At 36.5% G+C, this 15,282-nt stretch overlaps 1 protein-coding gene across 2 annotated transcripts in view; it reads right to left on the bottom strand.

Moving 5' to 3' along the window:
• The window catches only part of HDAC9 (histone deacetylase 9), a 450,604-nt gene that overhangs the window by 114,220 nt on the left and 321,102 nt on the right, over positions 1-15,282 (bottom strand). For both annotated transcript variants that reach the window (XM_041466346.1, XM_041466340.1), the window contains 2 exons: positions 12,455-12,575; positions 7,856-7,905 (listed from right to left, as the gene is read on the bottom strand). In XM_041466346.1, the coding sequence (XP_041322280.1) occupies positions 7,856-7,905; positions 12,455-12,575 (171 nt within the window). The remainder of the gene's footprint in view (positions 1-7,855; positions 7,906-12,454; positions 12,576-15,282) is intronic.

Here is a 15,282-nt window from a genome sequence, read left to right as displayed (position 1 = left end):
GAAAAGAAATAGCTTTGTATTCAAAATGAGACGCAGAAAAACATCAGGTTAAATCAAGCTGAAGCCTGAATACAGAAATATCTCAAAAAGAAAAAGTTTTACTTGGTTTCTCTCTTAAACTAACTTTTATGACAGACATCCAGAATCTCAAGGTCTCATAAAGCATACATTAGACACTGTAAAGGATCTCAAAACCTTAGTGAAACAGTGATGTGTGGATCATTGTTAGGGGCAATGGAGGGAGGATAGCATGGATTAGATGTGGATTAGATCTTGTTTTTAGAAAAAACTCATAAATAAAACACTTAGGCCCAGATTCAAGTCTCAGATATGTGGCGTATATCACCAGATGCTTGTAAAAAATGTTACTGCACTTTCAGGCCTAGCCCTAAGTAGTCTATTAATTTAACTTGACATTTGTTTTAGTATTTAATGGGTTAGTGTGTGAAAATGCTTGTGCAACTGCCTTCTTATGTTTGATCTTGCAGTTTCCAGGAGTTTGTAGACAAGGAGATACAATAATGTATAGTTGGTTGCAATGCATACAGTTACAGAAAATGCAGCTTCTTTGTGCAATATTCAGGCCTTAGTTTTGAAAAGTTTCATCATTTACAGCTGAACACATTTTTATTAAAACATAACATTTCAGCTTTCCCCCTGTATGTAGATGATCTTTATGTTAGAGGCCACTGTGGGACTACACTAGAACCTGATGTTCATTCAGATAAACAACACATTAACATTTACTCTTCAGGGAGCCCTTCTGTCCATCCAGGGCTTAAATTCTGTCAATGAACACACAATATGTTTTTAAAGTGCAAATGTGAATTCTTCTTTAATTACGGAATTACTGTCAAATGTCAAATGTGTGTATGTGATAAAGTCTGGGAAGAGTAGTAGTAGATTGGATATGATACTAGTCCACTATTTACATTTAACATACCTGTGCATATTTGTCTATATCTGTATCTATATCAATGTTTTCTATTCTGGCAAATAAGAAGGTTCTTTGCATAATATTTGCCTTTGGCAACACTATAGATATTAGAAAATGCAGAAAATTAGGTAAGACCTCTAAAATTTTGGCTTTACAGTAGTTCATTGACTTCCCAATAATTTTCTGTGTTCCATATAATGTGTATTTGTTTAAAAATCTAATCTGGTTGAGTAGCAAGGGTCCCATCCTTTGAGGCTACCTGCTTGAGTAGCAAGTACCATCCTTTGTTAAAAAGGGTAAAGAAAATAGTTTGAGAGACCAAATTGTGTATTTGACATGTTGTGAGATTACCACATCTGAGGTTTTTATCCTTGCCTGCTGCAAGTAAAAGCAGTCTGGGACTATTCTAGAACACTGCATTGTGCCTGCAGCAATATCAAGGAACCATGTCTCTCAGCTAAACAGTTTCACCTCTCACAAAACATCAAGCTCTGTGGTAGCTGGCACAGGGCCACATCAGTGCCATGAAAGAATAAGAATGGGATGAAGTATCTGCCCTGTAATGTGAAGAATTTTTTTTGTGGCCATGGTGTTGATATGATAAATGTGGCATTCTCTCCCTGCCCAGGAGACATGGATGCACTTCCCAGAATCAGAGATGAAATCTGTGTACCTCAGTAAAGGAAGGCTGGCTGTTTCCTGCTGTGATCATCAAGATTCACCTTATCACACTTGTTTGGTTTTTTTCTAAAATCAATGTGCATAAAATTTGAAACTTAGTTGTTTCAAGTCTCTGTCAATAAAGGAAATCAAGGACCTCCAGTCAGTTCTTCTGATCTTAGGTAGAATGACTCCTGCTCTACTAATGAATGTGGCTTTCTAATGCCAGTACATAAAGCTGGACAAGGGAATCTTCAGAGATCTGTTGTTCTGGACTGCAAGTTAATTAAATGTTAATTAAATTAATTCTATCTATTCACTATTTTTTCTTTAGACAAACTCCCAGTTCAGCAATGGTTCCATCCCCAGTGGCCTTAAATTGCCTTGGGGTGGAGAATGACTCCTGCTCTACTAATGAATGTGGCTTTCTAATGCCAGTACATAAAGCTGGACAAGGGAATCTTCAGAGATCTGTTGTTCTGGACTGCAAGTTAATTAAATGTTAATTAATCACCCTTAAGGCCTTAAATTGCCTTGGGGTGATAGCAGGGTGGGCTTATTGATCACACATTTTTGTTGACCTCTGTAGAAAATATTACAGTCAACACTGTGTAACTGTGAGTCCTAAATAGTCTGCAAAATATGTCAATTGAAGTATAATTGGCCTGGTCTTTTGATTAAATCTTGGTATTTCTTTAGGGGTGGTATAGCTGACAGTTTTAGGAGGTAATCGAGTCCTTCATTCCTGGGAGCCTTCTGCAGTGTACTCCAAAATGTTGTAAAGATATGTTGTACTGGCAGATTTCAGTAGGTTAATGAGTCAGGTAAGTAACTTAAAGTATTTGGTGAATATATTGGCAGCATGGTATATTAATGATTTCGCAATGGAAGACTTAATATTGAGTAGATGAGCTTATAGGAATTACAGATTGCTTTCCCAAAACTAGGAAACAGACACACTTTTTGTTCAGAGGACTATGTCTATTGTGGTACAGCCTGGAATAGAGGGAAAAGGCACAAGTTAATTCTAACTTGTGTTGGGTGATGGCTCATTTGAGTGCCTAAACTATAGGCAGTCTAATTTCTTTACTGACAGATTTGTGTGCAGGTATAAAGAGAGATACCTAGACAGCCTGGAACCTACACTTAGCACAAGAAGGCAATGCCACTGCCAACATTTTCTTGATTTTTACACTGTTGTACCATGGTAATGGAACCAGTTTGGTGCCATTAGCTCTTACAGAAATAAGAGGAATGAAGAGTCATAATATGTAAAGGCTGAAAATTCTTCCTGGGCACAGACTCAAGATCAAGGGAAGAATGAGAAGCAGCAAAAACCAATTTGTTTCCTGGATGACTTACTAAACTTGTGTACTAGAAAAATCTTGCCTTTCTTATTGCTTTTCTTCCTGTGTGGTCAGGACAAAAAGTAGCACTGTCAGCTGCCACAGCAAGGAATGGCGGGAAGGAATTTAACATAAAGAAAATATGAATGTTTTGTAAGTTTTGTAAATATGTTGAGAGATTTTATAACTATAAAGTTCTTCCCTTAGTAATTACAGGCCAAATTGTTTTCTGATATGAAAGATCCAAGTTACACTTCAGTTTTCAAAACAAGACCAGCTTATCCCACCACAAGATATTGTCTCTCTTTGCTGCTGTAACAGCAAAATTAGAGGAAATGCAATGGACATTCCATATTAAGTACAAGCCATACTTAGCCATTCAGATGGCTTGATATTTAGCCCAGGAGCCACTCTGTTCAGCTCACTAAACATTAATTCTTCTGAAGTCTGATTTTTTGCAGGACAGTGTTCTCCCCCAGCTCCTTCTCTTGCAATTTTAAGTTCTGACTATGCGTTACAGGTTTGGAGCAGTGTCTTTGGTGGGGAGGATGGGGGGAGAGCAGGGGGGATTGGATAACTGCCCAATTTCATATGATAAAAGTGAAATTCTCTTCTGTCTGCAGGACAATCCCCAGGGAACAACGTATGAAACCCAAACTTAAATAAAATCATATCCTGTTTGCAAACATCATATTCCCTTTGCTTCTCAGTAATCTGGACCCATAAACCCCAGCACAGCTTGAGAGCCCATTCCTCATCTAAACAAATGCCATAAGCCCCTTTATACTTTTACAACCATGTCAGAAAATAATATTGACTGCCAATAGTGATGTGATGGGAGTTGCCTCCTCTGAGCCATAAAAGAAGCAGTCTGTTATCAATTTCTCTAAATGCATCAAGGGAATTATGGGTCGGTTCAGTTCCAAGTTATAAATGACAATTCAAAAGCCGCAGAAGTGTTTGAAGCTGGGAGCCGATGATGACATTATCATAAAAGCCTGCTCTTCTTTGCTTTTGTGGGGTTTTTTGCCTATCAACTAGACAAAAAAATATGGCTGAGAAATGACTTCAAGATTTCTTCACACAGCAGCAGGTCAAATAGGCAAGAAAACAATCACTATTTTTAGTGACAGACTGAGACAAGGAGATGAAACTTACTCCCATTAAAAGTAGATTTCTGCTTCTCTTATTGTCATTTCACAGCACAACAGGAGAGGAATTGCAATAGATGGATACATTGGTCAAATGATCAGTTACAGCTCTAGTGGCTGTTTACAGATGAAAAATTGTGGAACGGTCTGACAATCCACAGAACCAAAATGTAATTTGTGATTATTCTCCCCATTTGGCCACTTCACCTGCAATCTACCCACCTCTCCTGGAAAACTTTTCACATTCCAAACCTCTGACCAGCTGCAAGAAACCATCTCTTTTTATTAAAACTGCTGGCCATAGAGCTGCTAGTCTCTCCCCAACACAAAGAATTTCATCCCCCTGGTATTAGAATTCTTTAACAACAGTTGGTTCTGGAACAAGGTTAAGCTTGAAAGGAAAAAAAAAAAGCCATAAAAAGCATTATTGCAGGAGGGAGATCCCATACTTCAGTGGATTTTGTACTCCTGACCCTGGATAGTCCTTTGATAAAATATTAACCATCACTGAAAGAAAACCTGTTGTGGGCAAATTTAGGATGCTAGTTTAGACAATTTTTTTTGTCTCTTTGTGAGATATGTTCAATTTAGCTGTACAGATGAAATAGATTTCTGCTCTTAGATAGGAGAGCTAATTACTACTTACATAGTTCTTTATGAAACTAAAAAATTTATTTGATTTCTCCTGAAAGCATAACATATACTAAGCCAATGACTCTGACATAAGCAATCCCTAGCACTACTTAAAAGAAAATTCATATGGATGAAAAGTGTTTACAAAATGAGTAAACTGTAGTTTTACATATTTTTCATTGCTACAAAAGATTTAGTGGAGTGATGGCAAAGGATCAGAAAATACTAGTTATGGACACAGACTGCCTCTTATTTGTTTTTCAAAATTCTTGAAACAAACTTTCTTTCACTGTAACTGTAAGTAATGTCCAAAGAGGATGCCAGATGTTGGCTGAAGTTTTAGAACAGAGATAAGAAAATCAGTAATAGAGTGGAATTCAGGGTTACAGAAATTACTTGAGTTTTGTTTGTGAACAATATAAGCCCATCAAGTGATCATGTCTTCAGTGTTTAGGAAGTCCTAGCTTCCATTCCTTAATCCAAGAGTAGTTTTAATTATGTTCAGTGATTCTTTCACATCAAATTTATAAGCTGTTTGTGGAACAAGGCCTCAGAACTAGGTCTTGGCAGTATTTATAATGATATGCAATAGGTAGATCATAGCCTTAGATAGATGGGCTTTATCCTAGTTATGGATAAAGCCTTAGTTGTCCAGTGCTCTTTCCAACAGTGCATTTTTTTTTTCACTTCAGTGCATGTTGTGGGGGTCCCCAACGAGAAATAATATTTGATCTCTTGTGTGGTAGCAACACTCACTAAGAAATGGGATCTCTGATATTAAATCCAGCCTGGGAGTGGACAGAACTGAGCCTAAGTTTCCCATCCCCTGTATGAGTCGTTGAAACACTAATCTATTTAATGACAGAGCTGTGTAATAACAGCAAGGTCCCCGGATGGTTAGAAAATAATAGGATCAAAGACCTCTGAAAACCCTCACTCAAAAGGCAATCATAAAGTCTCCTGCAAGAATGGATTTTTTTCTTAACAATGTGTTATATTCTGTAGCAAATAAGTAATGATACAAGCAAGGAAGAAAAAATATACAACAAACATAAAAAAGATAAAATTCTTCCATCCTTCCCTGAAATCTTTACATGAATTACACTTCCTGCTTTACATTGATTACTGCTTTATACCTTTCATTTAAATTGAAAGCTACTAAGTAGCAATATTTCTTGCTCATTTCCACCATCATTTCTGAAAGTAAGCTTAAGAATTGTTTTCCACATAGTTAGAAGCAGCTCCCTTTCCCGGAGCTCATCTTAACCAATCGACAGCTAAATATTGCTGAAAGAAAGCTCCTAATCTGATTATTTACCTTGAAAAAGGTCATAACCCATTCCTTTAAAAGAGCCCCACAGCAAGCCTGACAGTAATCATATATAGAAAAGCAGACCAACTAGAAAATAAATAAATAAAAGATCCATTTCTACAACATGCTCTTTAATCCAATTTCCATGAATTTAAATAAGAAATAAATGAAACAGACTGGAAAAAAAAAAGTGTAGATGAATTTAAATGCTTAAAACAATGAAGTTGTACTGAGCAATTCTGACTTGTGTTAGCTTTAGAATGAAACATATTGTCATTAGTAGAAGCATTTCAAAGCACATCTCTGGTCATCTCTGGTCACAACAATCTGTTTCATAGAGAAGTCTTATCCTTTACTATTTAAATGCCATAGTCTATTTTAATATCCAAGGCCCTCAAATAGATTTTTTCAAGAAATTTACATAATCTCCTTTTTTACTCAGGAGTCTGAACATCCCTTCTCAACTTTACTAATTTTTTGTTCAATTTTATCTGCATCAGCAGTGTGAAAATTTACCTTTTTTACACACCAGTGTGTGCATGTATGTGTGCATGCGTGCACACAGCAGTTTACAGAGGTGCACGTGCAAACACATCGACATGTCAATGTGTAATGTTAGCTGAACCACATATAGAAATGATACCCAAGTTTCCAGATTGGCAAGTTGCTGGTCACCAACTTCCAAATTTTAGGCAGGATCTTCAGCAAGCTAAGACCAAGGTGGAGGAGCTGGAATGATTACGACTTCCTGATTATTTTTTTTTAAACTCATAGTTCAGAAATCCACCAAAATTACAAAATACTGAAGGTTAAAATGCATTTTTTTCTTGAGTGTGTTAAAACCTTACAAAATTAATAAATATACTAGTATGGTGTGGAATCTATCCTTTGTGAAGAATAAAGGTAAATAAAACTGTATAAGGTAGCAGCGAAAGTTGACCTCGAGAGATTATGCCTTTATGTCTGCTCAGACTTTTCAGAGAAGACACTTGGAGAATTCACTGAGAAGCAGTAAAAGGGAAGTAAAATATACATCAACCATCCAGCCCACTGATATCTAGAATATTACCATTTCACTTTGATATTGGTGACATTAGTAAATAATGGATCCAGCTGGACCGAAAGCATGAAATACTTTTGTGTGAAAAACTCATTTATGTGAAAATTTATTTCTCCTTGGCATTATGTTCACTACAATTTAATAGGAGCATGATACCAGTATCAGTAGAAGTCCTACATGGTTTTCACTAATTTAGCTTTACTCTTTTATCTAGTGTTGCAACATGTTTCTTTCTGCAGATTTTTGTCTACTGTGTCCTAATACAAGTTTGTCTTTCAGGATGAATCTGTTTCAAAACAAGGGCATAAAAATGCTCACATAATTCATTATTTTAGTACCCAAGTTATTGGCTAGCATCTAGTGAGCCCTTTTCATGCTAAATGTTAGCATTGGCAACTTTTTTGTCTTTCAGAGAAGTGTGGAAGCATATTTACTTTTCAAGAGTACATGAAACAGCTTCTCAAAAGCTCATTGTGCTATAACAATTGTGCCCGTGTTAACTTTCCTCAAGAAAAGAGTTCATATAAAAAATCCAAAGTGGGATAACTAGAAATGGGCACATTTACACAAAATTTGTTCCTAACTCTTCCATATGCCTCTTGTAATGTCTTAAAACACAGTGCAATTATGGCTCATGTTTCATCTCTACATTTTTATCAGCTTCTGAAGACTTTGAACTGATAGTGCTAAAGAATTAACCAGAGAGCCCATATGTTGTGTGCTGTCCCTTTCGTGAAAAAACAAACATCTACTTACCCCAAGTCCCCCACACGGCAACAAGGAAAAGAGTTTTTGAGACACGTTTCCTATATATTAAAGAAAAAAAGAAATAATAAGCATCATTTATTAAAAAAGACATTTAAATACTGGAACAGTATTTCCTTATTCTTTACAGTAATTCAGATTCCAGTATTATTATCACTATGAAAGTGCCAGATAATAGTACAAAAAATAATCATAATACTTAGAAATCAAATCAGCCATGGGACTTTTAAGGTGCTGTCATGCAACAGTGAAAAATCTTAAGACTGGGAAATGGTAATTTCAAAGAAATATAATGATCAAAATTCCACAGAAGATCGCTCTGAACTAGGGTGACTAATCATCCTGATATCTATAGCTGATAAGCAGTTTGACTATGCTACTCATCTCAGCTTCTTTTCCAGCTAAAGGAGTGAGGCAGGCACCTCCATCCAGCTTACATGACTGATGGGATGAAATATGCTTGAGAAGTACCTGTTTCTTTTCACTGACAACAGAGGGAACTACATTAAGTTTACGTAAAACTGATAACTCATTTCTCAGCTTCTTGGCTTCAAAAGAGTTTCTCCTTTGAAAATTGCAGACTTAGTCTTTCTATCTATGTAAAAATGCTTTTTTCTTCATTTACATTACATCAATGATTGGATCAATATTTTGAAAACATAACTTGAAATACTATTTTTTCAGTATTATTCAGTAAATACATTATACTAAAGGGAACAAAAACTTATTAGGCCTTAGAATTTAATTTCTAGCTAATCTACTCTGTACATTAGCTAATATGATAGGGTTTACCTTAATATTTATACTCAAATTTTATTAATTTTTTTTTGTTTGGTTGGTTTTTTTTGTTTGTTTGTTTTTTGGTACTACTAAACTCACAGTTTATCTTGATACTGACAGTATGAAAACCGGGTGAGGATCTCAGGATTTGATGCAGTTCCTATCCCAGTGTGTAATCTGATCCTAAGGCAGCTGTGGAAGAGAACATAAGCTTTTCCCCTGCCATATCACCGGCTTTGTAACTTTGCCATCTGGAGGAAACATTAGATAGTGAATCACTGGAGTTACCTAGAGGAGTCACCCATTCTTATGGAGGGGGAGAATGCTGCAGTTACTCATGTTTAGCAGGTGCCAATGAAATGCATAAAGACAACTATAAGCCATCATCTTTGAAGTATGAGAGAGACCAGATTGCAAGGTCTGGGATGAGGAAAGTGCTTTACACTTTGAGTAAAATCCAAGATGCATTTTTATCCGACTAGAGGCCTTTGATCAGTTTGCACAGTGTGCGAGAGAAGCCAAACAAAACCTCCTGTGGAGCTACCAGGGGAAATGCAGGTGCAGCAACTATGCAGAGTATTCTCATACTGTGAGTCCTAATGGCCCCAGACATGCAAGGAAATGTTGGCTGCAGGAGATTGTCAGAGGTGCAAGTTGGAGTTTCCAGATCTTGCTAAGCAGACCCAGGGACCAATTTTTCACTTTTTACTATGGGGAAGATGAAAAAGTCACAAGCAGATAACTAAAAAAATTAGTGCTGTTAAAGTGAAAGAAGACATTAATGGAAACATAAGATGTAATTTGAGATAAAAGAAGGCATTTTAGATTATTGAATGACTAGACATTTTTTCTTAAATTTCATGGCAGAGTTGGCACATAAGAGACAACAGATGAATTCCCATTTTTCTCCCTGCAGCCAGGCACATTGTGCATGGCAAACACTATTAAAAACAATAAACATAAAGTAAAAACAGAAAAGCAAATGGTAAGGAAGGACACTAAAATCAATCAGAAGATAGTACTAAAACTGGGGAAAACAAGCATGGAAGCCTTTTCAGTGTATCAAGAAGCTTGCTGGAATACTCCTTATTGCATGATGGCTTAAAAAATTGTAGTTGCCAAACTCTGAAGAACAAGAAAAACATTGAGATTTCATGCAAAGAACAGAGGGGAAATGTTGGACTAAGAGAAAGTGAGATCATTGCTTAGCTAGCCTGACGAAAAAGGAAAGCTCATAACAGCCTGCCATAAATGAAAATCAATAGCAAAAAGCTACTCTGAAAATGAATTGGAGTGAGAATTTCCCATGGTGTTTGAAGTTGATGTCCCAGAAGATATTATGATACTTTAAGTAAGGTAGAAGGCAAAGTCTAAATAATAAAATTTTTTGTGCTAGGGCAGAGTTTGTAGTCACCAGCACTTTAAATTCAGTACAACTGTTTACTGATAGAACTAGAAATGTTCCAAGATTTATATTCTAGAATATCAATGCACAAAGGCATAGAAGCTAGTTTGTCAAATTAGGTGCTGAGGCACCCATCACTGACTGAGGTCAGGCCCCTACAGAAGTCAAGGAAGTTGATTGGGAGATTGATGACTGGGGACTAAGAGTCTGATAAACTGAGGAAAAATGATGAGTAAAAGCTCACTTTCAAAAGAAAAAGAGCTTCAGAGAAGGCAGATGCACTCCTCCAATAAGGAACAGGAAATACAAACATTTTCTGGAGCATAAGTGGTGAGCAAATGGTGCTTCTGTCTTTTTGGATGGGTAGAGCAGTAAAGAAAGAGAGGTTAGGTACTACTTTTCATTAGGATGCAAAGCCATCATTTGATGGATTTGATTTCTACATGTTTCTGTAGAAAAAAAATTATACACTTTCATTGAAATAGAAATATTTTCTGAGAAAATGTTGTTTTGATTACATTTTTTATAAAAAATATTTTCTTTAGGTATGTTTCCCTACATGTATATTGAATTTCTGTAATATACAAAGATGTTAATTTTAATGTCAGGATAGGTTAGGTTTAACCTCAGCTGAAATGGGAACAGGAAAATCAGGACAAAAATGTAAGAGACAATTAGTTTCCTTTATCCAAGAGTCTGGAAGCCCAAATGATTAGAGCTTCCAGCCAGAAAACAGGCATATGCAAAAGCATGTGGGAAGGGTGTTTTATTGACTTTTGTCTTGGTAAAAGGCCATGTGAGATGCAACAAGAAAATATCCTAGAAACAGAGAGAGGAAAGGGCAGTGAGCCAAGGATACACTCGGAATATGTTCTAAGACTGTGATCTTGATATAAACTTAGAGAGTAAATGTTTTGGACTAAGGGTCTAATAAAAAAGGCAAAACATGTCCAGTAAGAAACTGGGCCAATAAATGGTTTTCTGAGATTGGATAAACAAAGCTTTCTGCATTCTGAGTAGATCAGCAGAAACACAGTCAGGTCCATTCCTTCTTAACCTTGTACCTGCAACTGCACACAGCATCCCAGAGGCTGCTCAACCACTGAGATCCTAAATTGGAACAATATTTTGTATCAATGTATATTATATTAAACAATCTAAAAAAGAAAATAAAAGTAATTAAACCCAACAAAATTTAAATTAAATGCTATGCTGTATCAAAAAGGAACAATTTAACAATGTTGATGAAATCAAATAAAAATGTTTCCAATTTAATTGGAAATTTAATTTAATTGGAATTGCAGGAATTTAGAACTTTTTCTTGGCAGCATCTTTATTAAAAGGAGGATTTCCTACTTAGAAATTCAAGCTCTTGAGAATCTATTAAACTGTAAATATTTTTCAGTTTTGATGTTGTCTTGGCTAAGAAAATGTATAAACCTATATAACATTATGATCTTAGGACTTCCTGAAGCAACAGTCTGTCTTACAGAAGAAACCGCATAAGTTTCCAAAGCAAAATAATTGCTGTGTATTACTAGAATTGTGGCAGCAATTTCTTTTGATGGCTAATGTTATTTTTGTTTGGGTTAGGTTTGATTACATTTAGGAAAAGCTCCACATCTTATAAGAAGCGTTATAAAAATAACTGAGAATTAGAGTGTTGCATCCAGTGTGCTGGGACGTAAAGATTTCACTCATGGATTTTCATGCACTAGTTTTTTGTGTGCTTCTGACAAGTAGACTTGCTTCATGCTACACTAATGGAAGAGCTCATTTTAACCCTAGTTTTGTGTTATAAAAGACATACACTGAGCATTGGCTGGACATGAAGATATTTTACTGTCAGTTTTCTGCTATTCTGTACAACCATAGGTGCATTTAGTATGTTAATGTATCTTCCCCCATGTTGTTCAGAAAGATATATCCTGCATAATGAGAAGGCATTAAAATAAAGTTCACTTATTAGCAAAACTTAGGCATAGTATCTGCAGACAGGGCTGAAATAGTTAAAATAAAGCAAATGAGAACAGCAAACAAACAATTCTGACAAGCAAGTGTATCTTAAATTCCTAATTTCAAATCAAAGAATACAAGGAGGTAGAAAACCAGCTGTGTTCAAATTTACCACTGACCTCCAGTGGAGAGCAAGTTACAGTAAAAGGTTAACACTGATGATTTTTGAAGCAAATGAGGAGAAACTCGTATCGCTGCTTTCCAGCCGGTGGATTTTGCTAATCTATATTTGGCTTCCATTGTAACATTCTCCTTGCACATAGCAATGCATTTGGAAAAAGTGAATTTTTGTCACACTGCTTGCCAAGTGTTTTAAACTGACACCAGCTATGACTAATGACAGTGCTGGAATGTGCTGTTCTCAGTAGAATAGAGAGGCCTGTACAGACCTAGGAGTTTCCTGGGGTCCAGCTTCTGTCTGTTCAGTGGGCTGGTGCCATACAGCAGTGAATGATGTTCAGAGTGAACCAGCTGTATTTCCTCCAGACTGGCTTTTCGACCTCGAATTCGCTGAAAGAAAACAGCAGAGGCCTACAATATTCCACTGACAATATTTAGGGAGAAAAAAAAAAAAAAAGTAAAGGTCCGAAATAACACTTAGTATGATTAATAATGGGTTGAAATTGCGTCATGCAGGAATGTGACACTGATTTGTTTATTAAAGTAATGCTATATGAAAAACAAATGCGTATGTCCTTTATCACAAAATGCTTCACTTTAACTTTAGGAGAGTTATCTTAATACAGGGTTTCACATAAAAGAAAGAAAAAAGATTCTCTTTTCTACATAATTTATTAAGAGATACAAACCAAAAGATGAAATATTTTTAAAGTAAGAAATCTGGCTAGAAAAAAACCTGATTTAGATAGCAAAATATTTTTCACACCTGTAAGCTGCAGATGTGTTTGGAATGAGGATTAATGTGTTTTGCATCATTACTGCTACTTGTGATTTATACTGCTAGGAGGAACATGATCATAGTGAGGAGAGACAGGGAGAAAAAGAAAACTAAACTTTAAATGCTTTAGTAACATATTTGTGTATGTTTTAAAATGTTTAATGTGTGATCAATACCGATATACACACTTGTGATCATGTGTGATTAATATTTTTGCTGTTACACATGATGACTCGCTTTCTTACATTTTTGTAAGTGAAGTTTGTCTCGTTAACTGGGTCTCCAGCCTGTACTTGCCCCATAGTAAGATGTAAAAAATCTGGGACCTCTTTCTAGAAATCAGTTTAGGAAGGAAGAAAAACAGGAAAGGAAAGATAAAACTAACACTTTCTTATTTGGCATATCTGTTCCTTGTGTGTATTTGGACTTACAGCATATCATAAAAATATTTATTTCTCTTCTTGTGCTAGTGCTGCACAGCCTTTGCAGATACAGCAACATGAATCACATTTTCTTTAGGATTGGGCATAATAAACAGCACTGTCAAGAAAGTTCTGGACCCAATATTCCTGTTGACCTTGGATAAAGTGAAGAGAACACATCTTGATTGTAAGGTCTTGGACCCTGTTTGCAGACCTGGTCCTTATGAACACTGAGAGCCATCTCTCTCAGAGCTTAGACTGGGTCTGTCTGACTCTTAAGGTCTACAGATACACAGGTACAGCAGTTATCGAAATAGACTACCCACTTTTCAACTAGACTGATTTATCTTTTGCAGAAATGCATTTAGTTCTAGTTTTCTTGGAGGTTAAATTCTTATTGTATCCAATACCTGGTCATACACATTGGAAAGCACCAACCTCTGCACTAGGAGAGGAAAACAATATTATGACTATTAAAGAGAATGTGCACTGCAGAAAAGAGGAGATGCCTGGGGGATGGAGGGTCAGAAGAACCATGCCCAATTTATATTGAGTTAAGCAGTGGGAATTTTTTCTGACTAATCAGGAAAAATATCCTTTGAGTTAGAGCTAGATGACTGTGGAACAAGCTCCCCCTCAGGGAAATGGTGGAAGCCCTATTTTTCGCAGTGTTTAAAACTTGACTAGACACAGCAGTGGAAAGAACATTTTAGGGTATGATCCAAGAACTAAATGATTTAATAAACCCTTTTTCATCTCTAATTCCTTCAAGCCTCTCCCAGTCTCACATGAGAATTTGTAGCAGTGCACTCACATCCTTTTAACACACAGTTGCACAATCAAAATCAGCACATTATGTTACTTCATGGAGTCAGTAAACTCTGTAATGGTTCTTCTGGGTCAGATAAAATATTTTTCTTCACAAGTGAGGTGACTGGTAACATTTATTCCTTCATCCATTCTCATTAAGGTCCATGTTTCTAACAAGCTGCTTTAAAATGTATATACCCAATTCTCCACGGCAAAATTGGGAAGGGAGTCGGCTTTTAAGACAGATAAAATAAATGCATAAGAAAAGTAAAGAGGAATTTTATAAAGGTCATGCCAAAGAACCCTGAGCAAAATACTCTCTGGCCACATATTTTCTACAAAGTACACAAAAACTCTCAGACATGTTTAAGACAGTTAATTGTCTGGCTTTTTTTTTAAGTGTTGTTAAATGGAATGCCATATCCCTTTAACTATAACAAACCACACAGCCAATTATTTTTACAATGGGTGCTCTGCAATATCTGGTCTGGAAGTGGTCTCCCAAAATGTTCTGCCAACATACCTCCTACCCAGTATCACCAGTCAAATTCTCTAGGGTAGAAACAGGTCATGCAGAAACCAGTTTGGTGCAGAAATCAAGTAGCACTGAGGAGGACACCCCACTGGGGCAGCTTTCCCCAGTGAGATCCTTGGAATGTAGCCATCAGCTGGGCTGGCAGAGCCCAGAGCTGCTCTTTCTCCATGGCTTCTCCAGCTCTAACATCAGCAAGGACATTTACACTGTCGATGGCAGGAGAAAAGGGAAGGGTAAACTGTGCACATGTCTATGCTGTTTCTGCATTCCCATCTCCTCATTTCATGTTCCTTTCACCCCATCCTTGCAGTATCTCTGCATATCAATCTCAACTATCTAAGGCTCTACACAGAGGGAAAAAAGTGCATTAAAAATTACCTGTAATAATTTCTAAGAATAGTTTTCACACAATGATGTCAGGATTTAACAAATCTACACAAGCTTTTGTCCTAAGTCTGTTGCCAGAGTCTCTCATGTAACTTCAGTTATGCAAAGTGCTCACTTTTGGCTCTCACTATCAGAAAGTTATCAGAAAACAGAACATATGCATTT

The sequence above is a fragment of the Pyrgilauda ruficollis genome, unplaced genomic scaffold, assembly GCF_017590135.1.
Source record: "Pyrgilauda ruficollis isolate IOZ18807 unplaced genomic scaffold, ASM1759013v1 scaffold2, whole genome shotgun sequence".
In the NCBI taxonomy this organism is placed as follows: domain Eukaryota; kingdom Metazoa; phylum Chordata; class Aves; order Passeriformes; family Passeridae; genus Pyrgilauda; species Pyrgilauda ruficollis.
This window is presented reverse-complemented; position numbering and strand designations above follow the sequence as displayed.